This window comes from Tribolium castaneum, chromosome 10, assembly GCF_031307605.1.
Source record: "Tribolium castaneum strain GA2 chromosome 10, icTriCast1.1, whole genome shotgun sequence".
Lineage (NCBI taxonomy): Eukaryota > Metazoa > Arthropoda > Insecta > Coleoptera > Tenebrionidae > Tribolium > Tribolium castaneum.
In genome coordinates, this window is record NC_087403.1 from 1,761,356 (window position 1) to 1,789,351 (window position 27,996).

Here is a 27,996-nt window from a genome sequence, read left to right on the forward strand (position 1 = left end):
CGTTTACGGAGTTTCCGAGCACTACAAGCGCACTTGTCTAAATTTCTTATTTTACTCAAAAAAAAAAAATTAATAAATAAATTTCATACACATTATTATATACGCACAGACCGTGATTTTTGACGAGCGTTCTTACGATCGAAAATATCAATTTAATGACTGTTTTTTAATTAATTCGTGCATTTTGGGTGTAACTGGTTTAAAGAAAATTGTAGGATATGAAGTGGGTGAAAAAAAAATAAAGTTTGCGAAATCGGGAAATCTTAAAGAAACTTTAAAAATTCATTAAGGTCCCAAGAGGTCATGATTTTTTGCAGTCGAAGGCCCTATCGAAGGACTTAATCTCCTGCAAAAATAAGGAAAATTGCAGGATATAAAGATTTTGCTCCTGTTTTTTTTATTTCTCTTTGCGGAAAAATTTTAAACGTGTGCGAAAAATAAATGAGTTATGATGAGGGTCGATAATAAGAGAGAGGTTATATTCAACAAGTTTTATTTATAATATTGTCTAATGAATGTAATAAGTACAATAAAAGGAATAAAAAGGCGTAAACTAGTTGAAAACATGTAATAAAATACAGAGGGATTATACAATAGTATAATAAATAGGTATGTGTACATTTCTAACATAGGTTTAATGTAACAAACTAAAAGCAAGAGAATATCACATAGATCAGATCAAGCAGAATGTGAAATGGCTCCCTAATCTTAAATTTTGTTATAAAAATTTAGAAACAATAATATTGTCTAGTCCCGATGTAAAAGGCATTTGCCTGTTTAGAGTAGGATTAGACGCCATAATTCGTTTATATCACTTATGTTATTCTACATTTTTAGAATTACTTGTAACAAATCTATTTTGATCGACATCTACTAATGAACTGTGAGCAACTGTGTCTGGAATTGGCAGAGGTTTGGCAACTCCTATCCTAACAATGCCTTTGGGAGCCCCCTTGAGTGCTTGTACAGCTTGATCTAAAGAGGCATTTTCTAATACTGTGTCATTAACGAACAATAAACGATCGCCGGGAATTAATCTTCCATCTAACTGGGCTACCCCGCCTGGTACTAAGCTTCTAATAACAATGACAGTATCGTTTGGATCAATAGGATCCTGGTAATCTAAAATAGAAAATCCGAGACCTCTTTCGCCTTTGACCAGTTCTATGATTTGCGGTTCTGAACTCCACATGGCTAACCCCGTGAGCGGTTCCAACGATCTGGACTTCATCTTATTGAAAGAACTGTCCGAGCTAACCGCTGCTATACTACTCGCCAACGAGCCGTCTGATTTCGCTTTGACTAATCTATCGGAAGCGGGGAGCAGATTATGCAAGCTTCTATTGAGAGCGGCTCTCTCCGAAAATGCGGAGTCTTCGGAAGACCGCTGCTCGAATAAATTCACCGGACTCCGGCCACAGACCATGCATACGTTTATCGGGAGCTCTTTGAGTATCGACACCACCTCGTGGTGGTTCATTCCGAGCAGTTTGTGTCCGTTTACTTCCAAAAGCTCGTCGCCCGAGCGCAAGGTCCCGTTTTTACCGACCGGTCCTTCCGGCAAGATCGATCTTATGTAATGGTGCGGACGCACTTCTTGCCCGTCCTCCACGTCAACAGTTCCTTCGAGACTAATCCCTAAGCCGCCTTTCTCGCCAAATTTAGTCAATTGTGCGACCACTATTTTAGTGTCAGGGCCCATCACTTTCTCCCACTTTTTCCTAATTTCGTCCTCCGTCAGCGGGGTCGGCTTATCTTGCCCGCAAAACAAGTCATTTTTGGCCTCAACTGCGTCGCTATGATCATCGTTACGCATAAAATTCCCCTCTTCGGCCTTAGGATATCTGAAATTTACATACATGATACTTTTATTAACAATACACTTGACTACATCCAGACACCCTCATTAGTACATTAGGTGGTGTTAGTAAAGACTAGACAAAGGATCAAGGTTTACGATTGAGAAAGCAACTAAGGGGAGTTAGCACTTAAAAAAATTCCACGTATTCGTCTATTACCGTGGCACTTCAGTTGGACTTGATGGTGTTGGTGGTTTAATCTCACTAGCTGCTATTGCTTGTTGAAGTTGCTCGTATTTTGGCCCATGCAAATATCGCTCCAAGCACAGCTTTACTACATTTCCGCAATTCCTCAAAACCTCAACGGCTTGCAGATTCGTATATCCTTGCAGCGACTGACCATCCACTTCCACGATGCGATCATTCACTTTAATCCTCCCGCTTACATCCGCCGCACTCCCTTTACTCACACTCTTCACGAAAATCCCCGACAACTCCTCCTTCTCGCATACGTAGCCCGCGATGGTTATCCCCAACCCCTTCACGTCCTTCTTCAATTCCACAACGAACTTCTCCATTTCCGGCATTTTCACCGCCATATCCAGGTTCAAAAGCGGCAAGGATGGAGACGCTGGCACGCGCGATAATCCCGTATAACTCTTTGACTGCTCGAATTGATACAGATCCGTTATTTGATCCATACCTTTGTGGAAGATTGGCGGATATTTGTGCTGAATCAAATAACGATCTAACTCAACCGAATCGCTTAAAAGTCGCGTAGGCACAAGCGGAGCTGAAGATCCTAAATACTTATATTCGGGAGAACTAATATCAACCGGTCTTGCAACCACGAGACGCACGTGGGTCCCAGATTGTCGTAAAACAGTCGCCACTTGCTCAGAACCCATCTCGTGCAGATTCACATCACCAATCTGAAAACAAACACATTTTCCATTTCCCCACAACTTTTTTCAATGATGTGAAGGCTTTTGGTGCAAAAAACGTGCAAATATAGCTAAATCGTTTGTCATTGGTATAATTCGACGAAATTTCTTCAAATATCTATTCCAGGCTCAAGACAGAGCTAATTGGCTAAAATCACATAAGTGGATAATAAAAAGCAAACAACAAAAACGAATATCTACGTCACATTTCCTTTTCCCCTTGACAGGATTAGCCGAAATAACGCAATTTGCTCGCAATTCGGCTAACAAATCTGTAAGATACGACGAAAATACGTTAAAAAAAGTAGAGCGTGAGCCGGCTCAAGAAAAAGTTAAAAGTATGTACGTAACTAAGCGCTTATTTCATTTTGTCCCCTTCAGAAATATCGCTGAAAATAATTTGTTTTGAATGTCGAGTTTGAGAGTTTTTTCCGGCACCGTAAACGTGAATGAAAATTATTTATCTTGTACGTTGAACTTGAAAGTTTTTTGGTAGCGAAGATATCAATGCAAACAATTTGTTTGAATGGTGTTAAACTCGAAAGTTTTTTGGAGGAAAAACAGCGATTATACGTCTCTCGCAAAAAAGTATCAGGTGTTCGTATCGTCAATGGCCATTCATTTGTGCGTTCAGCACGTGCGCTCCCAGTTTCTACAAAAATAACACAAATCTGCGAGGAAAAATTGTCTGAGCGCAAATAGCGATTTATTTGGATTTTCAGCTTACTGTAAAAATATTAAAAAAAAATCCATCACGTACAGTTTCTGCATAATAATTCAATGAAGCAGTCTAAGGGCCATTTTTTCTTATGGATTAATAGTTTTTGAAAAAATACAAACAAAAGCAAAATTTAAAAATATATAATTTGCCAATTATTGAAAATTTGGAATTTTCTTGACGTCAATCGATTTTCAAAATCATTTTACACAAGTTCACATTAAAATAAATCTACTTTTTCGAATAATTTAAAAAGTGAGTGTGTGAATATTTCAACATGTTTAGACATTCATCAGGGAATAAAGCTTTCTAAATAATCTATTTAGAAGATTATCATAGCAAATAATAATAATTTATTTACGAGCTAGAAATGGGTTGAGAAAATAACCGAGTTAAGTAAAAATTTCTGGCCCAAGATTGAGCTAAATCACTCAGAAATGGCTGAATCATGTAACTAGGCACAGAACAAAAAAATCAAAATAAATATGTAGACGTATAAATTTATTTATGTCGTTTTGGTCCCTTTTCAAATTTCCTTATTCCTTTTATTTATCCATAATTCATGTTATATATTTTTTCTTTTAAAAACTTGGCAGCTTGTTTCTCTCATGGGCTAAGTTTCTGGTTCAAAAACGAGCTAAAACGCTTGAAATAATCGAAAATAGCGTAAAAAATATGTATGTAACAATCTGACAAGCTTGGGAAAATGATCTTTACAATACTTTTATCTCAAGTAATTTTTTTTAAATATAAAATGAATACTTACTTGTATGTAGGTTTATTATTTGTCTGAAGTTTTTCTTTATTTTTTTCTTTTTATGGGTTAGGTACAATTTTACATCAAATCGGAGCCTTTTTATAGTATATTTTCTTTATATTATAAGAAAAAAACGTTACTACACATATTAGAAAACTATTGCCAAAATAAGGCGTTCTAAAGCAATTTAATAATTTTAAAGCGATTGTAAATAACAGAGAATATCAGTGCAAAGCGTAGTTTTCGTCTCAAATGAAGCCATTTGACTAAATCCCAACCGATTTGGCTCCTTTTTAAGCGAGAAATCGTATTTCAGTGAAACATGCACAAAAGACGTTGTTTTTGGCGAAAATGGTGCGATTTGAACCAATTCCAAACTAGTTCAAGCAAAGAATGACTGTAAATCAATGTGTCAACGGAACCAGCCCAAAAATTGCAAAAAATTTCAACCAAAACTGTATTAGATCTCTTCGCAACAGCCGAAATATAAAAAGATACTATAATTAATTAAAATCAGTGTAATTGATCGTACGTGGGCTTTTTTAAAGTTCACTGAAAAAAGTTTACATAAAAAACGTCCTTGCTATAAGAAGCTGTCCAAACGTTTAAATTTAATTGCACAGCAATTCCCGCTTGTTGTAAAAAAATGTTTTTAACGGAATTTCTTTCTTACTCAAAATAACAAGAAAAGTTAAACTCGCGATTGGTGGTTCAGTGAGTGTAAAAAACAGCCGATGTGTTTGTTGGCCCCACCTGCAGAATGTGGTCCCCGCTCTGGAGCCGTCCGTCCCTGTCGGCCACTCCCCCTGGCAGTATGGTCTTGACGACAACCCCCATATTCCTCATCCCCACGATGCCGAAGCCTAGCCCCGTGCCATCATTGATGAGATCAATGCTCTCGACCTGCGACCATTCGCTGCTGAGCAGGCTGTCGGAGCCCGTTTTGGAGGCGTCGCTCCCTATCGAGGGGGACCTGTGGATGACGTCGTCGTCGCCGGCCCCGAAAGCCTGGTTGTTCTGCAGGAGGCGCAGCGTCTCCTGGTTGCAAATGTTACCGTTTAGCGTTTTGCTGTTAAGGAGTATCATCTTATTGTCAGTGGTGTTGAAGGGATGCACGTGGGGCGAGCCGGGCGAGATGGGGGCCGAGGGCACGCGCTGCTCGTCGAAGTCGCGAGCCGGCTGGTAGTCGTCGGCATAGTCAGGGTCGTACAGCTCCCCGGAAGGGGGCACGTTCAGCACCAACTCGCCAGATGCTGTGATGTCGAAATCTACGGGCAAAATAGAGGGATGCTCGCCCAGTTGCTGGTTCAGTTCGCTTAGGGAGTCTTGCACGGTGACTACGCTCCGAAAGACGGGGTTTTCCAAAACGGAGATTAATAAACATAGGTCCTGATATGTGTTTACTTGAAGTTTCGGATCGCTCAACTCGTCCACTGTCTGTTTTATGTCTTCTAGTAGTTGTAAAGCACTCGAAATATCGGCATTCAAATGCATTATTTCTTGTTTTAAGTAAAATTAGTAAAAGGAAAATAAAATCTAAGTACACGAACACACCCTCAACTTTGCACCCTTTACTTGAAAAACAAAACGAAACGTCAGCTGTCACTTTCCAGCAGTACCAACACCGACAAAACCACTGGACTGGCGAAGTACAAGGTCAAGCAATAAAAGATGTTTTTTTTACTCCTAATTTATTTTATTTACTTAGTATACACAATTATTTTACAGAATATTACATGAACTTAAAGAACGAAAAATGCAACTCTAGTATACTTCGAAAATCAATTTTCCACCGAAAGTAACAAAAATAAGGACATGTATAGATAGAACAGACAGTTTGCGGTCACATTTCATGATGGTCAGAAAAAGAACGATGATTTACTAATGTGAAGAAAATACATTTATCACAAGGCACAACGTGTGTGAAAAAATACATTGTTACACTGATATGGTTAGAAATAAATCTGTAATAGTCGAATTGAGCGTAAAATTAAAGTATCACAAGTGGTTACAAATACTGTTTTTGTAGCAAATCATCTAATATGCTTATGCACGAAACAATGTTCTTGCGTAGTGATAAATATTTTCTCCTTATGGCGTTCAAATAAATGCATGAGTTCGATCAAATGCTAAGACAACATACAAAACAGCAAAGATAGCACATAAATAATTTTGAAGAAAGCTTGTGTATACAGAAAGAGAGGAACATACATACATTTTTACGAACATTAACCCTAAAAACGTTTGTGTTGAACTGCATTTAGGTAACAGTAGCACTTAACTAACTACCCAAAAAATCTACGGTTGTAATCATAACCGCGCTGATCATTCATCCAATCCAACTCTGACACAAAAATATATTAATCTGTTATCAGCCTTTTACATATTTATGACTACAACCGATAGTCAGTACTTTATATTTGAGTATAAAAGTGCTTTAAAAAAGTAATACAAAATACTTATTAATTAAATTCAGTACAAAGTTATCATTTAATTGTAAAATTAGTATGTAGCGTTACTTTATTATTTTCTGCGAGTAATTTAAACTTTTACACCCATTATAAGAGCGAGAGACAGACGAAAACGGAAACATTATTTACAAAGGAAATAAATACAGCCAGTTGAATTGTGCACAATTTTAAAACACTAACACCACTAAATGAATGCAAACGTACAAAACGCCAACTAATCGCTTAGCCAAGACTCTGCGCTTCTGATAATAGGTATAGAATTCACTCTCTAGGTACAGAAGGTTAAAAAATCATAAGAACTGAAGTTTGATTTTCAGATAAGCAAGATTTGGTTTTATTTTACAGAGGTTGAAGAAAGTAAGTTGAGCGCAGGGGCTTTTAATCGCGGCACTCAAACACTTGACTAGTATTCCATTTGAAATAAAACTTCAAAGCAATAAAACTACGAGTGCCCAAAATGCAAAAGTACGTCAAAAACCCCTGCCCTGAGATAAATGGGTGCATTCTGGTTGTGACTGGCAGCACAGCCGATGACTAGGGCACACACTTGGATCATGGGTTCACACCTAATCGCAGCTGATATACACATCAGTACGTATGGGTTGGAATGGACGGGCAGGCTGCATAGCCTGAGCCTGTACCTTCTTTCATGCGTCAGTCTCACCTCCTTTTAATCGAAGCCGAGCGAAATCTTCGAAAATAATGTCGTCGTCGTGATCTTGCAAATTATTTTCGTCCCTAAATCAAGCAAAGTAACGACAAAAAGCAACGCAAGCGAGACACATACGCGTCCAGCTGGATCAAATTGGCGTCGACCGGAACATCGGCCCCCACATCTTTGCTAGAACGACGCGAGCCGGAAGTCGGAGGTGGTGTTTCTTCCTCAGGTTTGGGGTGCATTAAAATAAAAGGAAGTTCGGCTACTAAGTCCCTTAAACATGTCAATTTTCCCCCAACTGTCTTTTCATTGTCCTGGACTTACCCTCCCAAAGCTCCTAAACATAACTTTACTTTTACTTTATACTGGACAATTATTCCCAAATTCTCTCTTTGAGACGGATCAGCAACTCTGTAATTGTCTACTGTAAAAAATCTGGTCGGAGACTCGAGTTAAGTCATGCGGTTTACATGAACATGCACTAACAATTCGTGGGTGAGATTCTGGCGATGAAATAAGGATAAGATAGCCAATTAACAAGATCTCGTTTTGTCTAATTGAAGAAAAATTAATTGAAAGGGGAACAAACAAAATACATTTATGTAAATGAGTTTAATTATTTGGAAGATTAGGGTTTTTTCATTAAAATGCACCAACAAAGTAGCAATCAAATTCTCATAAACATCGTATTATCACACTTGACTTGTTTCCGTAATTACTTCGTGATAATAGAATGTTTTGGTTTAAACAGTAAAAATGAACTTGCCTCTGAAATTGCCATTTCCATATAATGTGCTGAGCTTCTAAACTAACAAAGTAAATGCACTTCTCGAAATTATCATGCACATTAATTAGTAATCAAAAAGAAAACACTTATTTCGTTTAACGTTTCTAAAAAGCCTGTGTTAATTTGAAAAAAAGCCGAACGTAACTCTCTAGAAACGTGTCAAAAATCCGTCCAGGCATTAAGCATTGTAAAAAAATACATATAGTCGGCAAAAAGATGGAGGCGAGTGTAACAATATTGTTGACTTACAAAGTACTCGATGCTAAGTTAGTATCTTCGTGCTTTAATTGTCCGTCCAAGGCGAGGCCCCACTTATCCTTATTATTGGCCAGAAGAGGTGTTAGAGTGAACACTTTGCTCAAAGTGAAGCCTGGGCCGATGGGACAGCCTTCTCTACCCAAACCAAATCAGAAAAAATCAAAAATATGCACACGACACTTTCAAAATCTGCAGACACTGCAATCCCATCGCCCTTACTTTGACGGGCAGCATGCAAAAACCAACACCTAAAACTGGTTCTTTGGGATTTATGAACCGTTTACTACTGTACTGCAATCAGTGACTTGGTCTTTTACTGTCAATGGTTAGGGAAGGCGAGCTGCAGATTAACTCACATAGTGGACGAGGCCAAATTCGTGTCCTCGTGCTTTAGTTGGCCGTCTAAGGCCAAGCCTCTTTTGTCCTTGTTATTGGCCAAAAGCGGCCTGACTGAGAACACCTTATTCAATGTACACCCCTGCGGGATCGGACAACCTGCACTATAATACCCTCAACATTTAAAACCTTGGCACAATCGGCGGACCCTAGCCTAAACGACAGCAAGCTTCCCTAACTCGAATCTCCGTTCGTGTTAGCGAAGCTTCACTGTATTGTCAACTTGATCGAAGCGGTAGGTGCCCAAAATAGACACTTCGTTAAAGATACGTGAAAAACCTTCGGTTTGTTTATTTACTTGTCTTTGTCACTGATTCTGGATTTGACTAACATAATAAATGATGAAAATGGATTACAAAACAAACATTTTGTTTGTTTACATCGCCAATTGACAGTTGTCAACAAACACCTACCACTTGGATAAAGGGTATGTTTAACCGTTGTCTTTAGAAATCTTTGCGTGAAAAAACGACTTACTCGCTTTCCGTTTCGGCAACTATACATTTATACTGAGCGGTAGAAAAAAGGCAAATGTCGGCAAATTGCCGAACGGAAACTTTAATTTTCTTAACGGACCGATTGGAATTGTTGGCTATGTGGACATTGACGGCGATGTTTTCCCCATGGTGGTAGAGTTCCTTGTCTAGCGATGCTTCTAAATGTAATTTATTCGGACTCATCATAAACTCCTTACTAACTTCAACTGACGGCTGTTCTCCCTGTTTACTCGGTGCATACATTATCTTACGAATTGCCAATCTGCGTTACGTAAAAGCTTTTAAATTAGGGAAAAACATAGACACGCAAACTAACCGAACGGAATTTCTTTTGTGGGGTTTGTCATCTTGAGATTCGCCAACAAACGCTTTAAGTTCATAATCGACGCCACAAGGCTTGCCCGTATCGCCTGGAGCAGGCTGGAGTGTTACAGATGCGGGGCAATGTGGCGGCAATTCGAAATAAAAAGGATAAGCGTTTGGTCCCAATTTTTTAATTAAGCGTTCCTGAAAAACCGCAATCAATTCGAGCCACTCCAATTGGCCTACAACCCAACCTGTAGCCTAGTCAACTCTCTTTTGTTTTTACTTTCCGGTGGATAAATCTGTTCAGCTGCTAAATACAGGTCTTTACGAAACGTTAAACCTAAAACGTCTAAGTCTTCTCGGCCATACCTGAACGCAGCCAGGACATGGCCAAAAACCTTCCTATCTTTTACATAATCGGGATCGATGAGAACAACACCATCTACAAACGGCTCAATCAAAAAACGAATTTGAGTTGGGTAAGAAATGCGAATTAGATATGCACCCACCTATAGGGTCCACGTGGTCTATATGATCCACGAAATCCCGTTTCCCTAAATACACCGTTATCTGAAAAATCCCCGATAAAAAATCAAACGGCGCAAAAAGCAATGCGTACCTTTCCATTGGGAGAACTTTTCTTAAAAACCCTAAAAGGATAAAAAGGTGCTTTTTAAAATCGAATTATTCCATTAAAGTGTAATTTTAGTCCCGCAAGCAAAGAAAAGTGGGAAATTATATTTGTGTCTAATCGAATCTCGGTTAAAAACGTACCTTGTGGCTTGTCTCTTACTGCTGCCATCGTCCATATCTGGGCTAGAAGGAGCCAACGTGATGCCAGGGTCTGGTTGACAAAGCGAGGGCACGTTGTGCCCCTCCAGTCTGATCTGGAAATAAATTCAAGTGACTGAATAAATGAATTTCTGACGCAACGTCTCAATTTTGATTGCTCTTTATTTATAAATCGAAGCAATAACAATTACAATGAATCAACGCGAAAAATCGCATTTTTCAAAACTTCCGCTAATTAACCGCAGATTGAATAAACATCGTGTCAAAAATACGCCAAGTGGAAGGGATCGCCAAAATATTTACACGGAGAAACCAAAAGACCCGTCCTATTGATCTGTTATTTGCACTTATGATTGGGAGGGCCTCAAATCTAATTTAAAACTTTTGTGACAAAGTTAAGATCTCATTTATCCTTTCTCATCGCTTTATTGATCTCTGTCCGACCCGCCGAATTTTTTCAACTCAATTAAGGCCGTTTCTTGCTATCTCTACCACTGTTGCAGCTCTTACATAAAATCCAATTTCCATTCATGCCCACACAAACACGGAAAAATAATACAAAAGATAGATTCCTCCTTTCATAAATTTGTCAAACTGTATTATCAGAATACAAAGGAGGAAACATCCGAACTGATCGAAAAAGAATCGAGTTTATATCGCGGAAACTGTCAGTAACAGTATAATTACAATCGAATTATAAACACATGTCAGCGAGAGAAAAATAAAACAGAACTGCAACGCTTGATACTGAATTTTAATTGTGACAATTATTCGATTCAATAGAAATTCCATTTATAAAACAATCGCGGCGCGATTTATTAAATTAAAAACGTTCCAGGAACTTTAATATCACTTCTCAGGGACTCGCTAATTCAGCCGAACTTCAACTATAAATGTCACTCAGTGTAATTTGAATGTTTTACTTGATGTCTCGGAGACACCTGTTGGTAATTAGAAGACGAAATAAGAGTTTTTAATGTTTGACAGTTATTGGTCATTGACATCGCAACTCCAGGCACCTGAACAAGTTCTGAAACGGCTATATTAGCACTCAAATACGTGCTTCTGTCATAATGAAGGGGGATTATTATCTGCGATCACAGACTTTTAAATATCATTAGTTTACTCTAAAATTCTATTTCAGTGTCCGCCGCGCTCCTAATTCTATAAAATCCTTATCTGCGAAAAACAAAGGACAAAAGCTGAAAATCGGGCAAGTTTAACCGAATTTAAATGTAGGGTAGTGCGAGCGTGTTAAACACAAAAGAACATAATAATGTCGCGAAATTTAATTAAAAGCGCGAGCTTTTAGGCCCCGAGTGAGTTGTGCCTTGCATTTTCGCATTCGAAAATTTCCAGTCACGGTTGTCCGCCGCTGATTTTTTATATTCATGCTGTTGACGCAAGTATTAGTATGCAAGGAAATCGACGTTTAAAAACAACCAGATAAACAAAGGAAGAAAATGACTTGAAAACTCGCCATTTCCATAATCATGACATTGACATGAAAATTTGCCGGCGATAGACCATATGTCCAACGCGATAAAATCTAATTAGCGTATGATAAAACTAAAATGGGAAAAATCAGCGTCGATTCGTCGCCGGTGCCACTTGACCGATGATTGATTCAAACGCCAAGGAAATACAAATAAATTCGAATTTATTCAAATGGACGCACCTAGCAACTAATTAAACTTCACATCAAATGGATTTTCGAGCTTAAAACGCAATACACCAGACAATACCGACAAAAATAGCAACAAAATATCTTTCGGAGCATGTATCGTTATTCAATTCAAATGCACCCTTTCAAACTTGTTTACAGCCGTTTCGCTGCTTTCGACCGATCAACAAATCAAAAATTAAACTCGGATGTATTACCACACTTAACAAATAGATAAAACGTGACGTCTTGCAAACCACACCACAAACGATAACACAATGACGAAAACGCTGTCCTAATTATTTATTCAGCGACAATTACAGTACATTCTTTAAACACCTTAGAATCGCAATTCTGGGCCTGGGAGCTGGTTAAACATCAGGCGCAATGCTAAATCAACAATATTTATATTTATTTACACCATAAAATTTTATTTTTAAATATTTGCCCGATTGCGCCCGATTTAACGACTTCATTTAATCTTAGAAAAAATATTGTATACAACTTTCGGTTTCAACAACTAATGAAACAACATTCCGCGCAGTCACACTTATTTAGGAATTATCATCGCTATTACACTGTAATTAACAATAATTTTAATGGTGTTTAACAAGTCCAAATGACTCCCAGTATCGTCGAAACTCTTCTTAGTTCGCTCGCTATCTTGTGTATTTGATAAATATTAGGTAATTGCGATAATGTATCGATTCAATGAAACCGTCAAAAGTGATTCGTTGAAGTGGAATTCCCGGGTTTGGTCCCGGCTGACGATTATTCGATTTGATGCAGGAGTCTGATATGTGATAGAAAAGTAATTTTTCCCTCCTGCTTTATTTCCATAAAGGCCGACTTGCTGATGAACCAATATAAAGAGCAATCAAAGAGTCGATATTACATCACGTGCTGGTGTAACGAGGTGATCAGTTCACTCGAATTTCGTTTATACGGCCAATCAGGTGCAAGCTTAAACGATATTTTCTGAGCAATTAGCCTGATCTTTGATTAAAAAGCCGAAAACCACACAACTCACCTCTTTGTCAATTTCATTGTGGCCCATCCGAGCATTGTACAAATTCGAAAACCAGCTCTGGACCGACGCGAAAAAATTACTCCTACGCATTTTAACCGAAATTTAAAAAAATCATTTTGACGGACCTGAAACGACACTCTGAATCAAGTTCGGTTAGTTGCAAACAAAATGTTAATTGCCACACGGAGGGTTCGCCCGCTTTGACGAACTTTTCGATTGATTTCGATGAAAATTTAAGATCGGACTGATTAAAATTGAATTAATGGCCTTTGGGAAATAACCGGGTTGTGGGTTTTGGGCCTTTTTACTTAATGTGCTTCGGTCAGAGATAATTCTCCGCTCTTTCACTCTCATAAATATTATAAATCAATTTCGGGCTAAACATGACTTGATGAAAAGATAGCTGAAATTAATTTGGAAAGTTTAAAACAAAACGCCGGTGTTGATTAGCGAAGTTTGAGACTTCGCAGAGTATCGTTTGTTATATTTATTCGAGATGTCAAAGAGGACTGACTTTAAAGGGAAATATGATTCACCTAAGTAATTGCAGGAGACTTTTCCGAGTGAACTCAACTCCTCATCTCCTATGATTCAGAGCCGAGGTTGTTTAAAGGTGGGCACTGGAGCCGTATCTTGTACAATATTATCTTTATTTGCCTATTAAACACACACATATAATCTGGCAAGGTATAGGTATCAATAAAATTTGCCCTTACAACTCCCGAGCCAATCGAAACGTAGTCTTCAAGTTAATCTAATATCTTTATGAGGTTTAATTGACTACAAGGGGCCCCTCTGCGTCATAAAAACCGATGTGATTTCTGAAATACGTGAGATAATTTTTATCAATCCAGCTCGCAAAAACAGCCACACGAATGCCCTCCAATCCCGAATCAATTTCCTAGACCGTCCTGGCCTAATTAAAAGGGATCTGTTTACGAACGGCCCATTAATTTAATGGCACATAAATCCAAAACCAAATCTCGAAATTCCACCGCAGCCAAAATTTTGCAGGTTATTAAATCCTCTCACACAACTCGTCACAGCCACACAACAAAAATAACCCTCCCGACCTTCAAACCCAAAAACTGATCCCAAAAACCACCGATTTTCACTTACGTGTACAGTATTTTCCTGGAAGTGCCTAAAATTTAACTCTACACGTCCAATGCACACCAACAGAACTGCACTATGCGAGGAGGCGCCCCAGGGAGGGTGGACTTCGGGCACCGGGACCAACCGGTGAATAACCACAAATTTACGATTTCACAACCCCAAACAATTCGATGGTCTTCCCATTGGAACACCTTGGGCCTTGTCCAACTTCCCAACTGTGAAAACTGGGGAGTGGAGTAGGGATATAAAGCAACTGAAGCGCATGCTGATTCAGACCTGCCAACCGACCATCATGGGCACGCACACCCAGGACGCCGCCACGACGTGGGGCCCCGGCCCCGGCGCCCGAAAGGGCCGCCTCCAAGCAAAAAACCAAAATTTTGACCAAAGACTGCGGAAACAAAACCAGATTTTGAACTTGTAGCCAACTTAATACACCCGTTTAGGGGAATTTCGTGGCAATGCCACGCGCACCAATTTCAAACCCAAGCTTGCAATTTTGAATTTGAAAGTTATTAAGCTACAAATTGGCACCGAATTGTTAATTACGAGCATTTTTGGCCCGGACTGGCATTGTGAACGTTTTTGTCCCGATTTGTTTTTTCGCGCAAAGTGCGGGTGGATTAAATGGGCTTTTTTGCGGGTTAGTTTCACGAATCGGATCAGTTTTTTGGGGCCTGATTATTAGTCCAATGTAAAATATTTATGATTTTAATTTTTTTGGTCACTCCCAAATGTAACATGCGCAGTGTTGCAGTCACTTCGAGTCGCTACCGTGGCGTATTCTGTCATTGGTTTAGTCGGTACAGTTCGTTTTCCTGTGATATTTTACTGTGAAATTCGCAATTTGCAGGGTTTTTAAAAGAATCGTTAAGTTTTTAACAAAAATGTCGACGTCAGGAGACTTTGGTAATCCCTTGCGAAAATTTAAACTAGTTTTCTTAGGAGAACAAAGTGGTGAGTGTTGACGTTTCTTGATGAGTTGTAAACTTTCAAGCAGACCCGTGAAAAGATCAATAAAAGTCATGTTTCGCAACATTCCTCCTATTTGTTTTATAATTAATCGATTGGCAAACGCTGGACGAGGCTTCATTTTTCATATCGATTTTCCCGACTTGACCACTCGTCATCCTACATGACAGATCATTTCTAGGTTATGTTTTGATAAAACTGATAACTTTTTATTCAGTGATCAAGCGCCCCAATTGATTGTTCTTTTCCAGTTGGCAAAACGTCGCTAATAACAAGGTTTATGTACGACAGCTTCGATAACACCTACCAGGTGAGTCCCACGGACCATTATCACCCAAATGTAATATTAAACCGCAATTACGCTCGGGGGTAGCGCCGTAAATTCCGCAAAATCGCCAAAAATTAAGATGTAATTAGATTCGCCGCCCCAGCCACGAGCCCGGTTTTAATTAAAACGAAATTTGCTAGGGCTCTAATTACGATTTAAAAGTTTATTGATCGAGTTCCGCGAACATCCCTAAATAAGTTATACCGGCTACCGGTGGTAAGTATTTACAAATCGTAAAAAATAATCGATACGGTGGGCCGGGCGATTTCGATTGTCGTCCCACACACACCTACTTCTATTTCGCTTGTATTTGGAATTTGATAAGTTTTGCGGTTTTGTAAGTCAAGGTGAAGGTGTTTGTGAAACTGTGTTTTGTAGGCGACTATAGGAATTGATTTCTTATCAAAAACAATGTACCTCGAGGACAGGACCGTACGGTTGCAGTTGTGGGACACAGCCGGCCAGGAGCGATTTAGGTCGTTAATACCCTCGTACATTCGTGATTCGACCGTTGCTGTCGTAGTTTATGACATAACAAGTTTGTATGAGTTTCGGGGAAAGACCGGCGGTAATGAGAGATTTGCAGATGCCAACTCCTTTCATCAAACTTCTAAATGGATCGACGACGTGCGGACGGAGCGAGGCAGCGACGTTATTATAATGCTCGTCGGCAATAAAACAGACCTTTCTGACAAAAGGCAGGTCAGCACGGAGGAAGGCGAGCGGAAGGCGAAGGAGCTGAACGTCATGTTTATTGAAACTAGTGCGAAAGCTGGATATAATGTTAAACAGGTACATTGCTCCCGCGGTCTCGCTGTTTATTGAATTTGTTGTTTAGTTGTTTAGACGTGTGGCCGCCGCGCTGCCGGGGATGGACTCGACGGAAAACAAACCACCAGAAGACAGTATCCTTTCGCCAGTGCATGCGCATGATTTTATTTTGCACAATTTTCTTTTATTTTCCTTAATGTTTTTCTTAGTGCAAGAGGTCGTGTTAAAAGACACACCGAACGAAGTTAAAGACCCAGACGGAGGCTGTGCATGCTAAACAACTTTTTTACTTATCAATATTTGTGTAGACCTTACAAATATGACAAATTCTGGAGCGACTGACCATAAGTTGTACATATTGTCGAATCGGGGTTTGTCCTCTTAATTAAAGTATTGCCTTAATTGCTTAGAAACTATCGTAATATTATTTATGTGTAAAATATAATTGGTTTAGATATTCTTCGTTACATTTATCGATCAGTTTTATTCAGTTGATACAACGTTTACTAATATGGTGCTTATTTACAAACTAATCGAGAAGGACGCCGTTTATTTGGCTCAATTATCGGACATTCATGAAACATATCACATAGTTTAAGCCATTGATAATCGGTTCAAATAAATGTTGACTGTCGCCGTGCCTGAGCAAATCAAACCAACTCATCGGTTTATGTGTCGACCTGCAATATGATATCCACGATATTATGTAAGCTCAATTTGTGATGACGAAATTAGTGTTAGCACATTCCTTCAAACTGCGGATAAATCATTTTAGTGTCATAACGCACAATGAGATTGGCCCAGCTTTAATCCATTACAGAGAACAGCTTGCATGTTAGTCCGCTGCTTGCTAATTAGTTCCTTCTGTACATATTGACCCAGCAATATTGGATGTTTATACTTTTTTTAATATAGTAAAACGGTGTGTAATCTTAATTGCATTCTCAATCCAGGGGCTAGTCGCAGACGAGCTCCAAATGGGTACAAAGCGGTGCGATTAGTTTTAGGTTTATTGTAGTAATTTATTGACAAGCATTTAATAAAGTTTTTCGTAATGTGGATTGTATGATTTGCCTCAGCATGATTGTAGTGCATGTGCGAGTCTGGCCAGGTTTTCCTTAACAACGGCGCAGCGGTGGACTTACAAACGCAGCCTCAGCTTCAAAACGACCAACATGACTCAGAAGGGGGCTGTATGTGCTGAAAACCTAGATCTAATTGTTCAACAAACCAATTTAGTTTAACTAACAACCAAAGTAGCCTCTGCCTATGTTGACGTTGAAAAGCTATAAGTGTGACTTTATTTGCAATTGGCACTTTATGTGTGGCATGGAACATCCACCGTTACAATTAATTGCATTTCATGTAACAAGACTTTAAACTGTGTACGAGGTGATCTCTCATTTTTCTATCAAATCATTTTGCTTATTCTTTTCTTGTCGGTTTTAAGCTCAATCGTGTTAACATATATGGACATGTAAATCAAATTATAGCTTGGCATTGATGATGTATCATTGCACTTAATATTACAATAATTACAAAAGTCTGATGTACATAAACCCTCATTTCGGGATGCTATGGCAACTTCCTCAGCTGACATTCTGTTTGTTACGTTGTTATGTACCATTCAGTTTTTATCAAAAATAAATACATTTTAAAAAGACTCTCCTTAAATAACCCTGCTAACGCATTCACCTTCCAACCGTTTCTTCTTAGGCCTGTTTAATATTTTTTAAAGTAAAAATTCAGCCATCATGAACTGTGACTAAGTAAACTAAAGATGAAGCTAAAAATTAAAATAAGTGTCTTTCACAAACACACACATGGCTATCCAGTGAGCGGGAAAATTACAGAATAACGTTTTAAACTGGAAATAATTTGTTTAGACAAAAATGGAAACCCCCTAATTGTAATAATTTTCATGTAACATGAGAGATAGAATAACATTCCAAAAAATCAAAAGTGAGATTATGCAGACGTCCCTTAGCTGTAAGCCGTAACGGCTTCACCATACCGAAGACGTTCATTATTCAAAATACAAAGTGTTGCTGTTCTAAATAAAGTTAAGCATTTTGTATTTTTTTAAAAGAAAATTGACCTGTTCGAGCATTTTTGCTAAAAAAGCTCGCATAGTACAAAATACATAGGGGAAAAGATACAAATAATTAAGAGAAAAATATAAAGAAATGCCGATTTTTCTCATTTTCTATATTAAAGCGAATAGTAAATTATCTTATACATTCGCAATTTCAAATATTACCAGTGATTCACTTGACAAGTGAAATAATGAGTAATTTTGCTGAGGAGCAAAATAAAAGTCCTGTATTGCCGTTATTTCGCAGTTATTGCATTTGATTCCAATTATCCTGCAGGGTGTATCTGCAGAAAACCCGAGTTTGGGAAAAGCGTGCGCCCAGGGCCCCACAGTCTAAAATCCGCCAGTGGGTAATAAAGTACTGAGCCCGTCCGCAATAAAACACAGAGATACTAAACAATTTTTTATTATCGCCATTATCTTTTTACAGTTACATTACAAACTAATAAAAAAATGACCTGTAAAAAATACTCGCTTCGTATCAAAGCAGATAGCTTTTGAATGTGGGTTGCCGCGTCTTGTTCAAAACGGAATTGAGTTGTGCCAAATGGCTCAAAAAGCCTGGATTAGGATACACGCGTCGTTTTTTGAAGACAAAATCCAGGGCTTCAGCCGCGTTCATCCCTTTGTAAATCATGAGATATGCAATCACAAAGGTCGCGGATCTCGATATCCCGACCACACAATGCACTAATACTTTTCCTGTAATCGTGGTAAAAATAAATCATTTATTTTAGCGATTAATTAACCTACCGCCGCTCTTAACGGCCTGATCGATGAATCGCGCTGCGACATCAAAATAAACAGAGATATTCCAGGAAGGCCTATCGTGTCCCGGTATTCCCAGATATGTTATTTTCGCATCTTTGTAATAATATTGATTTGTGTTGACTTGGTACTCGTCGATACCTTCCGCTGCATTCAAAACATGCGTGAAGCCGTTCCGCTGCAAAAACCGCCTGTCTTTGGCCGCATATCTGCAAAACACTGTTACGGATTTTCACCCAATAAAGGGGCTTACTTGTCGCCTAGATAGAGCCCAGTGGTGATAAAATTCACATCGTGTGCCTCCGAAAGGCGCGTCGAGTAATTTGTAGGGACGGTGTAGTTCAGGCCGTCCAATAAATCGCTCAAGTAACCCCCGGTTATAACTTCCTCGGTTTTGGGCCGCAGGGTGCCCTACAAAGCTGGTTAATGCCCGTGCGACAGCCAGGACACTGCTTACGTTGTAAACACGTTCACGCCACATTTTTACCCGTTTCACTAACTAATCTTTCACGTGTGCAGGTTAAAAATACAAAAGTTAAATGAGAGTTGGTAAAATTGGATCACTCGCAATAACGGGCCACTCTCAAAAATAGATTTTTTGATGTTTTGCCAAACATCTACAATGGCTAATCTAACGTAAACGCATATGTAACCAGTGAATAATGGGCAATCATAAACGACATGCTGTAAAAGGTAATGGCAACAATAACAGGCGCAATTAGTCACCGGCACATTGATTTATTTATTCGCCGAACTTCCTTCCAATCATTCCAGCAAACGGACAAAACACTTTATCGAGCCCGCGTTATCTAACTTGTAGTAAACAAGGCGCCATGAACGGGGTGACGTCAAGAAAACTAGTTATTAATAAAACATTTTATTTCTCAATAAATATGTTCTAAAACGTTACGAATAAAAAGAAAAATAACTAAAATAGTTTATTAATATAAACTATATATAATCATTAATACAAATAGTTCCTTTCGTAGTCAGACTTTGAATCAGGGAAGTTCCAAGTAGAGTGAGTCTATTTACACCTCGCATCCCTGAAATAATGAATTTGTCGCCTTATTGCCTACATTATTATAAATTAGTACTTGTACAGAGGTAGTAGTTTGCATTTTAAATTAGGCACGTTACGATGCAAGACATTCAATAAATACTATTGACAATCACTAACATAAAAATATATCAATACTGACTGTGAAATAACAAAAGTAGTAACGCAATATCAATAAAATTAAAAAATAATTTAATAAATACTCAATTACCTTACTTACACAATAATACAGACTAGTCATACGAATTATACACATCCTATAGTTAACGGAGTATTATCAAAGTCAAGATTCAAAAAATATCAGGAACTTGAACCTCTAAGGCATCCGAAGTGGTCCCTCGTAATTCTAGGCGCACCCACGGCCAGCGCTATACCACCAGCGGCGTTTCCTGGTAGTGGTGGTAGTGGTGGTGTATGTGCTCGTGCACGTGGTGGTGCTCGTGGCGCTCGACCCCCGAGCCGGGGCTGGAGGGCGCGCTGGTGGTCTTCTCCTTCGTGGAGTGGAAGTGGTTGCCTTTGGCCTTCTCCTTCGTGTTCAAATTCGACGAGAACTCCTGCTCCAGCCAGCGCACCACCTGCGCCATGGCGCGGGCCTGGTCCTCCTGGCGGTTCTTGTGGCGCAGGTGGTGCGGCGAGGACGTGTGCCCCGTCACGACATGGGGGCTCTTTTTCACATCACTAACACTCTTTTTTGGCGTTCTTTTGTTCGGTTTGTTCAGTTTGTTCTCGTCGTTTGTCATCGGATATTGGAGAAACTGGTACCGGATATCGGCGAGGTCGTTCCTAACGCGGTGCTTTCGACACTTTTGTTTGTTTAACGAGATTTTTTTATTCGACACGCACATCACGGCGTCGATCAGCTTGTCGTACTGGCAGTGGGTTTGGGGGAGTTGGGTTGTGTTCTGAAGGGACGCCAAGTCCACGTAGAAGTGCGTCGGGTCCACGATGTTCGCCAGGTACTGCAGGGGGGACGGGGACACCTTGGGGCTCTTCGACTGAGACTTGTGGGGGCCCTCCAGCTGACGCGTCTGCGTGCTAACATGGTTGGAATGTTTTCTACAAAAAAAACACACTGTAATTGTATAATCCTTTTTAAACTTGAAAATATACTTATCAAAGTGTTAAACATTTCTTAGTTGATTAATGCCGAAAAAACAGAAAAACATTGGTTCGGTACTACTTCGTGTAGTGTTGGTATTTCAATGAAAATAAAAACGATTAGTTTTAAATGTTGGACTTAAAATTTTTAACAGAAAAACACCGGTTATCGTTTTTCGCTTTAAAATTATTATTCCGTCGAATGCCATTCATTCAAATCACTACACGGGCTTTTAACAGTAATACTAATATAAGTCTAATAAGGTGAATTAAACAAACTTTTGATAACGCGAACACGAAGATAAGCCACCAAAAGCGCCTTTTTTATTCATCTTTAGTTGACTTAATTTTTAACTTAATTTACTTCAGCCACCCATTAGCCGGGTGATTTTCGGTAGCAAAAAATTGTCAAGCGTTGACTCATCAATGGCCACATTAATCACTAGACAAACTTTCAACATATTGTTTAATTAATTAGTCCTAATGCAAAATGAACGAAACGGGCCTTTGATCAAGCGAAAGCTAAGATAAGCCGCCAAACACTATTGACAAAGTATAATTTTTTGTCCAGCTTTTATATTTTTGGAAATCCAAAATTTTATTACTGGAGATTCTGACATTAAAAATTTATATTATAAAAATACTATTTATCGGGATTTTTCCGTGAAAACAAAAACGATTTGTTTTGAATGTTGAACTTGAAATTTTTTCCTAGAAAAACAGTGGTTGTGCTTTTTTCGCTAAAAAATTATCAAGCGTTTACACATCAATGGCCATTCATTAATCACTACACGTGCTTTGAAGGCGTTAAGTATTAATGCAGTAAGGTGACTAAACGGACTCTTGATAACGCGTAAATGAAGATAAGCGACCAAAACGCGCCGATTTTTTATTCATTTTTAGTTGACAAGTATTTAACTCAATTTATTTCAAAATTCAAAAAGAAACAAACTACCAATGCAGTCCGTATTATCCGGACCAAATTAACATGATTTTCGATAATTTTAATAAAATGGAAAAATTATTGATAGTGTTGAATGTTGAACTTGAATTCTTTTAGTGGAAATTAGCAAAAAAAAAATGTCAGTGGCCACATTAATCACTAGACAGGCTTCCAACGTATTGTTTAATTAATTAGTCTTAAACAATATTAACAATTTTTATTTTTTTGTCCAACTTTTATATTCCTGGGAATCCCAAAAACAAATAAAATTTTAGTACCGGAAGACCATTTTGGCGGACATTGTATAGTTATTATCCGGACAAAATTTATCGTATTATTTCAATGAAAATAAAAACGATTTGTTTTGAATGCTGAATTTTTTCCTAGAAAAAGAGCAATTGTGCTTTTTTCGCTAAAAAATTATCAAGCGTTTGCAAATCAATGGCCATTCATTAATCACTACATGTGCTGTCAACGCATTGTTTGATTAAGTATTAATGCGCCAAGGTGACTAAACGGACTCTTGATAACGCATAAATCAAGATAAGCGACCAAGACCCGAGGATTTTTCTTTGCATTTTTATTCGACAATAATTATTTAATTATTGGCTTCAGAATTCAGAAAATAAACCAACTGCCATTGCAGTCCGTGACTTTCGTGAAATAATTTTAAGTTTGTATTAAAATGAAGAACTCATTGTGTTGGAAGTAAAAAACGACTTGTTTTGAATGTTGAACTTTAATTCTTTTGTAGAAAAATAGCGAAAAAATTACCAAGCGTTTACACATCATAGCCCATTCATTAATCACTAGATAGGCTTTCACCGTGTTGTTTAATTAAGTATTAATGCAACAAGGTGAACGAGACGGACCTTTGATAAAACGGAAGCGGAGATAAGCCGCCAAACGCGCCGATTTATACAGGATGAGTCTCCCAAACGTATATTTTTACTGTAAATATCTCAAACAAAATTAAAACAATTAATTAATATTAGGTAATTGATTAATTAATAACTAATCCAAATTAGGACAAACTACCACACAACGAAAAAGCCGATTTTCAGGATTGAGAAAAATGTATTTGCTGGGTTTTGGGAAAACGTACCTCGGCGTTTGAAAACCTAGGTTATTCTTGTCCATGTTGGCCTGTATGATTTCGAGCAGCTCCTGGCGCTGCAAGGAGCCCGACCTCTTCTTCGGCGTTTTCTTTGAGCAGTTATTTTCGTTGCAGATATTTGCGTCTTTTATAAATAAATTTGGTATAGTATATCTAGGGCTGGTGCTTCTGTGACATTTCTTTTGATGCTTTTTTGGTTTATGTCGTTCATTATCCGAACACTCTCCTTCCTCTTCGTCGCTGGTTAAGTTTCCGGATATTCGACTGCAAGCATCCGAGCTGTCATCCGATACGAAGGGATTTTCTTGGTCTTCTTCCTCGTGTTTGTTACAACACTGGTGCTTTTTATTTGGTGTTTTTGGTTTCGATTGTCTTCTACCGTGTTTCCGTTTTTCGTTAATACCTTGTCTTATGGTCACGTTTAAGTCTCTTTTATATCGTATACTAGTTTCTTGCGTTTTTTCCTCGTTATTGTCTTTTTGGTTGATGATTGTAGCACTTACGTGCTTACGCTGGTCGGGTGATACGGTAAGTTTAACCTTAATTGTTTTGCTGCCGTAATGGGGCACTTTAACTGACGATCCTAAAGCTTCGTAAATTGTCGTTACTAAACCGGCAATGTCCTGTAAACATTTAAAACAAAGTGCTACTTAGTAGAGCTTATGCGGATCCATTTCAAAACAATGAAATAAAAGAACGTTGTTGGTGTAAATCTTGTAATAATATACATCTCAGAGAATATAAATAAATGACAAGGCAAGGAGTGAGTAGGATGTGATTCTAATAGCATCTAAATGTAATTTCTCTTGTAAACAAAGTAAGTTCAAAGAGAACACTAGATCAAAGCGAGCCGCGCCACTTATAAATTTTACATTATGGGATGATTTATATTAATTTTTTGGCAGAGGGAAAATAAAAACTCAATTACTTACATCCTTAGTTATTTTCCCGTATCCATCAAAGTCATACAGCGTGAAAGAAAATTCCTGTCGCTCCTGCCCCGACTTTGACTTTTCCCCGCCTTCCACCGACACGTCACAGGAAAATTCCTAAAGAAAGGATCGAGATAGAGAAATAACGAGATGAGGCGTGTATGTGTACCTCAAAATTGAGATGGTGTTGAGGCTGCTTTTTCGGCGTGTTTGAGGCATCGTCGGGTGTTGGCGTAGGAACGGTTTCGTCTTGCGATGGCAAAGGTGGTGTTGTTGATCTCAACCTTTCATTACCGTCAACTTCTGACCCTAATCGGCCTAGAAGTTCTTCCGTATCGGACACCTTACCATCGCCACACTCGACTGTAAAAAATTTCGACTTAAATAAGTATGTTGAGGTCTGAAATGAAAGTAAAGAACACTGAGCGAAGGAATGCGCACGGCTCCAGGCATCTGAGGAAAGTTACAATTAAATAACTATTTGGAATTCAGATTAATTACGATGGAGCGGTTTTTTGTTCGAATGCGTGACTGTATTTGATGCCGAGATTTGAGTAAATAAATAAAAGTTTTTGTTTATTTTGCAATGATCCTTTTATCGTCACTTAACACATCCAGTTTCGCAAGGTTTTGTCAAATAAAACGAAAAGTCGAAACAATTTGCAATTAAAAACACTGAGCGGCGGCATGTTCTTTGTAAAGGAGTTATTTCAAGGTATCTTAACTGTAGAAATTCTTTTGCTTTGGCTGTTAAAATAAATGTGACGTCATGACGTTGTTGGTGGTATTTAGGCGGTTGCCTTTTAGCCAAGTCTAGACCGCATTAAGACTTTCTTTCGGCATATGGCGATTGTAATTAATTCGAGTTAAGCGCATCCTTGAGGAGGTTATTTATGACTTAATAAAATTACGAAATAAATCGGACATTTCGAAAGTTTTGTACGGACAAAGGCTCAGGTAATGCAGTTTTATGGCTTCGGAGCTGACGAGGTCGGAGAGCATTCATAGGTTCTAGGAACAGGCTGAATTGGGCATGTTCGGAAAAAACTGTGGGAGGTTGTAACTTAATATTTACCGGCAGTCAAGCAGAAAAGACTCTTTTCCAACGCATTCCTCCTTTTCCACCATCATAATTATGAAATCAACTCTTAATGTTTAAACATTTTATTTAATGACTAACGGGAATTTATACGTGGCGCCAGTCAACTCTTTCCCGGAACTTGATGTCGGCACCTTTGATTCCAACTTGGATAAATATTGATTTAAGCACAGCAAAACTACAATACTACACACTGTCGGCCCACAACTTTGATATCGCTATCAAAGTATATTAAATATTAATCAACAATGCGACGAAAGCAAATAAAATAACACTGTATGGATTTATTTGAACACACGACACAAGTGGCGGGACTGGCGGGACCCCAACCATCTGGATTCTGGATAAATGACGAAATTTTTAATGTCGGTAACAAAATCCGTCACAGATCGTTATCCAAATGGAAAAATAGGTTACGGAATAAACAAAACTATAAAATCCACAAGCGTTAAATTATGTTTCATTAGGTCCTCCAGTTAATTGTTGGAAATAAAAACTAATTTCTCCAATGAAGCGTTACGCTGCCAGTGCAGGAAACCTACGGTACAAAGATTTTTGCGAGCGCAACATCCGATTATCTCGCTCTTTGGAGAAAGTAGGATATCTCCCGAATTTATCAAACCGGAAAAAAATAGTTCAAGCGCTAGTTTATTATTTATTAGAAACAATTAAGATATGCTATCGCGCCGAAACCAATAAATTTGTGTATAGGTATACGCAACACAGAAAGCCGCCGTAAAACTTTTGATGTTGTGCTCCGATAAAGCCTGATAAAATTCACTAAATATAGGAAACATCAAAGCTAAAAACAATCCGAAATCGAGTGCATAAATCATGTCCGAATGAATAATATATCAGCGAATCGCTGGCCGTGAAGATAATGCAAACGCAACTACTTGTGGGCGGCAATAAATTTCGGGAAATTCTTCGGAATAAATAATAAATCTGCGCTAATTATAGTGCCCACTGAAATTTACAATCCAAAACAAATAAACATATTTTCATTGAGTAAAAGCTAGAACTAGGTGGCCTGCTTAAATATTCGCAATTTATAAGTCGTTTTATTTTTAGCGAGTTTAAATTGCAAATTGGCGCCAGTAAGTCGAATGACCTGTACCGATTTTTGATTCGGGATCAAGTAGCCGTGGTGCGAATGACAGTTGCTCTTAAGGCAGTTTCTCCACGTGGAGCGTAACAAACACGAAAAGTTTCGCTCGAAGCAAATCAAACATCCTCGAGATAATTTCATGCATTCTTCGAGATTAGGCCGCTGAATAGTGGCATAGCATTCCGATTAGTGATCCGTAATTCGAGCGTGATTGCCAAAAATGAAAAACACCACAAATCAAGTCCAGGATGACAGGCCACCATAAGATCCCAGATGCAAGAAAAGCCGACAACATTGTTGCCAGATCATTCTGTGTGACTTCGGCCCATTAATCTCCTCGAAATCAAGCACAGGCCGCAATATTCCCCAGTTTGCGAAAACCGCGCTTATCCGAATCGGGAGCCAGTGGCAAAACAAACGCATGTGTCAGTGCAGGCGCCTTTAAATTTTAAAGGCTGGATGCCGATACCTGAGAATTGTTTATATCCGTTGAGAAACTTCGTTTTCCACCACTTCACTAAATTGTTAGCCATCTGTGAATTGTGCATCAACAACCAGATGTCCATCACCAGAGTCCTCACATCACAACACGTTAGAGAGCCTGCGACGTTACCCTCACTGCCACTCTGGTCACTACTAGCTCCTTGAAGAGAGTACCGGCTCTATAGTACGTTCTCCAGTGGAACATCATTGTAACTCATGCGGTTCAGGCACTAGCCGAGACGGCAGATAAAACTTGGTCGACGTGTACGCAACTAAAGGAGCCAGGTGCAACACCCTACTCTATAGAGATTGGCGCGGCGCAAAACAACACCAGTAGCTGCACTGAGTGGGGGTAGTGGACACGGGGGGCAAACGAGCACCGGACGATACTTTTCGCCAAGTCGACAACAAACTACATTTCACGAAATACGAACAAACGATGCCCAACGACTGACTAATTATCACCCCGCCAACGGCGCAAGCGCAACCACCCCATCGCCGAATTTACTCACACCATGCTATGTGCTAAATTACCCCCAATAAACACAACTATCAAAACTACTACACGGGAAAAGGGAGACTCCTTTGTTTTGGATATCCAGTTTTATGTGCCATTAAACGTAATGGATTGGAAGACTATATAACATACTCAATTTATGAATAATTCAAATATAATATAAACAGATAAAAAGGTTTAGTTATATGTCTGGGACTCTTAATTTAAGATCAATACTCCTATCATGTGGGCCTGGGCGGATATTGGGCGCCCGAACACTTTGGAACTTTTCTTATACTTTTATTTTTTTCTAGAAATGTAGCGCTGAAGTGTACGTATATACTCGATTATCATTATTATTAACAATAATTAACTTACAAATATAGCAAATGTGTCACCTACTGACTGCACCAATTAAAAAAAAACAACTTTTCCTTTTGTAAAAAAGGAATTATTTACGAATTTACGTACATAAACAACCTTAGTGCACTTTTTACCGACTACACAAAACTATTCGCCCTTGCTTTTCAGCTC

The 27,996-nt window shown here is 38.7% G+C and overlaps 5 protein-coding genes across 13 annotated transcripts; 1 reads left to right on the top strand and 4 right to left on the bottom strand.

Moving 5' to 3' along the window:
- Window positions 1-476: 476 nt before the first annotated feature.
- LOC661350 (patj homolog) lies at window positions 477-5,846 on the bottom strand. 2 transcript variants are annotated; one of them, XM_015978871.2, is made up of 4 exons: window positions 5,773-5,844; window positions 4,972-5,717; window positions 2,019-2,731; window positions 477-1,844 (listed from the first exon to the last, which is right to left on the bottom strand). In XM_015978871.2, exons 2-4 carry the CDS (start codon window positions 5,710-5,712, stop codon window positions 821-823), a joined length of 2,478 nt encoding a protein of 825 aa, XP_015834357.1. In that variant the 5' UTR covers window positions 5,713-5,717; window positions 5,773-5,844; the 3' UTR covers window positions 477-820. The 2 variants fall into 2 exon arrangements, with proteins under 2 accessions (XP_015834357.1, XP_008200269.1); XM_008202047.3 differs by having other exon boundaries at window positions 4,972-5,846.
- Window positions 5,847-5,892: 46 nt separating this feature from the next.
- LOC661293 (kurtz) lies at window positions 5,893-14,442 on the bottom strand. 7 transcript variants are annotated; one of them, XM_015978874.2, is made up of 15 exons: window positions 14,196-14,442; window positions 13,793-13,897; window positions 13,613-13,733; window positions 13,077-13,201; window positions 10,366-10,478; window positions 10,211-10,241; window positions 10,101-10,161; window positions 9,843-10,033; window positions 9,602-9,792; window positions 9,266-9,547; window positions 8,749-8,892; window positions 8,384-8,527; window positions 7,672-7,758; window positions 7,477-7,620; window positions 5,893-7,427 (listed from the first exon to the last, which is right to left on the bottom strand). In XM_015978874.2, the coding sequence occupies exons 4-15, from the start codon at window positions 13,164-13,166 to the stop codon at window positions 7,337-7,339; spliced, it is 1,569 nt and encodes a 522-aa protein (XP_015834360.1). In that variant the 5' UTR covers window positions 13,167-13,201; window positions 13,613-13,733; window positions 13,793-13,897; window positions 14,196-14,442; the 3' UTR covers window positions 5,893-7,336. The 7 variants fall into 7 exon arrangements, with proteins under 7 accessions (XP_015834360.1, XP_064215589.1, XP_015834362.1 ...); XM_064359519.1 differs by lacking the exon at window positions 13,077-13,201 and having other exon boundaries at window positions 14,196-14,441; XM_015978876.2 differs by lacking the exons at window positions 13,613-13,733; window positions 13,793-13,897.
- A 491-nt stretch (window positions 14,443-14,933) lies between these two features.
- Window positions 14,934-17,924, top strand: Rab6. 2 transcript variants are annotated; one of them, XM_008202042.3, is made up of 6 exons: window positions 14,934-15,149; window positions 15,416-15,474; window positions 15,871-16,030; window positions 16,079-16,284; window positions 16,331-16,397; window positions 17,397-17,924. In XM_008202042.3, the coding sequence occupies exons 1-6, from the start codon at window positions 15,080-15,082 to the stop codon at window positions 17,465-17,467; spliced, it is 633 nt and encodes a 210-aa protein (XP_008200264.1). In that variant the 5' UTR covers window positions 14,934-15,079; the 3' UTR covers window positions 17,468-17,924. The 2 variants fall into 2 exon arrangements, with proteins under 2 accessions (XP_008200264.1, XP_008200265.1); XM_008202043.3 differs by lacking the exon at window positions 17,397-17,924 and adding an exon at window positions 16,473-17,319 and having other exon boundaries at window positions 14,937-15,149.
- Window positions 17,925-18,748: 824 nt separating this feature from the next.
- On the bottom strand, window positions 18,749-19,944 carry LOC661128 (uncharacterized protein). The gene is made up of 4 exons (XM_967309.4): window positions 19,584-19,944; window positions 19,380-19,537; window positions 19,112-19,335; window positions 18,749-19,060 (listed from the first exon to the last, which is right to left on the bottom strand). Exons 1-4 carry the CDS (start codon window positions 19,605-19,607, stop codon window positions 18,840-18,842), a joined length of 627 nt encoding a protein of 208 aa, XP_972402.1. The 5' UTR covers window positions 19,608-19,944; the 3' UTR covers window positions 18,749-18,839.
- A 107-nt stretch (window positions 19,945-20,051) lies between these two features.
- Window positions 20,052-27,747, bottom strand: nkd (naked cuticle). The gene is made up of 5 exons (XM_008202041.3): window positions 26,953-27,747; window positions 24,446-24,639; window positions 24,277-24,393; window positions 23,333-23,967; window positions 20,052-21,242 (listed from the first exon to the last, which is right to left on the bottom strand). The coding sequence occupies exons 1-5, from the start codon at window positions 27,047-27,049 to the stop codon at window positions 20,555-20,557; spliced, it is 1,731 nt and encodes a 576-aa protein (XP_008200263.1). The 5' UTR covers window positions 27,050-27,747; the 3' UTR covers window positions 20,052-20,554.
- Window positions 27,748-27,996: the final 249 nt, after the last annotated feature.

Bases quoted from the DNA above. Each gene is read 5' to 3' on its own strand.
- LOC661350 (XM_008202047.3), bottom strand. From the start codon at position 5,712: ATGCATTTGAATGCCGATATTTCGAGTGCTTTACAACTACTAGAAGAC. The intron at 2,732-4,971 runs GTGGGGCCAACA...GTTTGTTTTCAG, and splicing joins GCGGGGACCACATTCTGCAG to ATTGGTGATGTGAATCTGCA. The intron at 1,845-2,018 runs GTAATAGACGAA...TGTAAATTTCAG, and splicing joins AGTCCAACTGAAGTGCCACG to ATATCCTAAGGCCGAAGAGG.
- LOC661293 (XM_015978876.2), bottom strand. From the start codon at position 13,166: ATGCGTAGGAGTAATTTTTTCGCGTCGGTCCAGAGCTGGTTTTCGAAT. The intron at 10,479-13,076 runs GTGAGTTGTGTG...ATTTATTTCCAG, and splicing joins ACAATGAAATTGACAAAGAG to ATCAGACTGGAGGGGCACAA. The intron at 8,528-8,748 runs GTGAGTTAATCT...TGGTTTGGGTAG, and splicing joins AATTTGGCCTCGTCCACTAT to AGAAGGCTGTCCCATCGGCC.
- Rab6 (XM_008202042.3), top strand. From the start codon at position 15,080: ATGTCGACGTCAGGAGACTTTGGTAATCCCTTGCGAAAATTTAAACTA. The intron at 16,031-16,078 runs GTTTGTATGAGT...AGAGATTTGCAG, and splicing joins CGTAGTTTATGACATAACAA to ATGCCAACTCCTTTCATCAA. The intron at 16,285-16,330 runs GTACATTGCTCC...TTTGTTGTTTAG, and splicing joins CTGGATATAATGTTAAACAG to TTGTTTAGACGTGTGGCCGC.
- LOC661128 (XM_967309.4), bottom strand. From the start codon at position 19,607: ATGTGGCGTGAACGTGTTTACAAC. The intron at 19,538-19,583 runs GTAAGCAGTGTC...CCAGCTTTGTAG, and splicing joins GGCGTGAACGTGTTTACAAC to GGCACCCTGCGGCCCAAAAC. The intron at 19,061-19,111 runs GTAGGTTAATTA...CCACGATTACAG, and splicing joins TCAGGCCGTTAAGAGCGGCG to GAAAAGTATTAGTGCATTGT.
- nkd (XM_008202041.3), bottom strand. From the start codon at position 27,049: ATGGACATCTGGTTGTTGATGCACAATTCACAGATGGCTAACAATTTA. The intron at 23,968-24,276 runs GTAAGTAATTGA...AAATGTTTACAG, and splicing joins ACGGGAAAATAACTAAGGAT to GACATTGCCGGTTTAGTAAC. The intron at 21,243-23,332 runs GTACGTTTTCCC...TTTTTTTTGTAG, and splicing joins CTAGGTTTTCAAACGCCGAG to AAAACATTCCAACCATGTTA.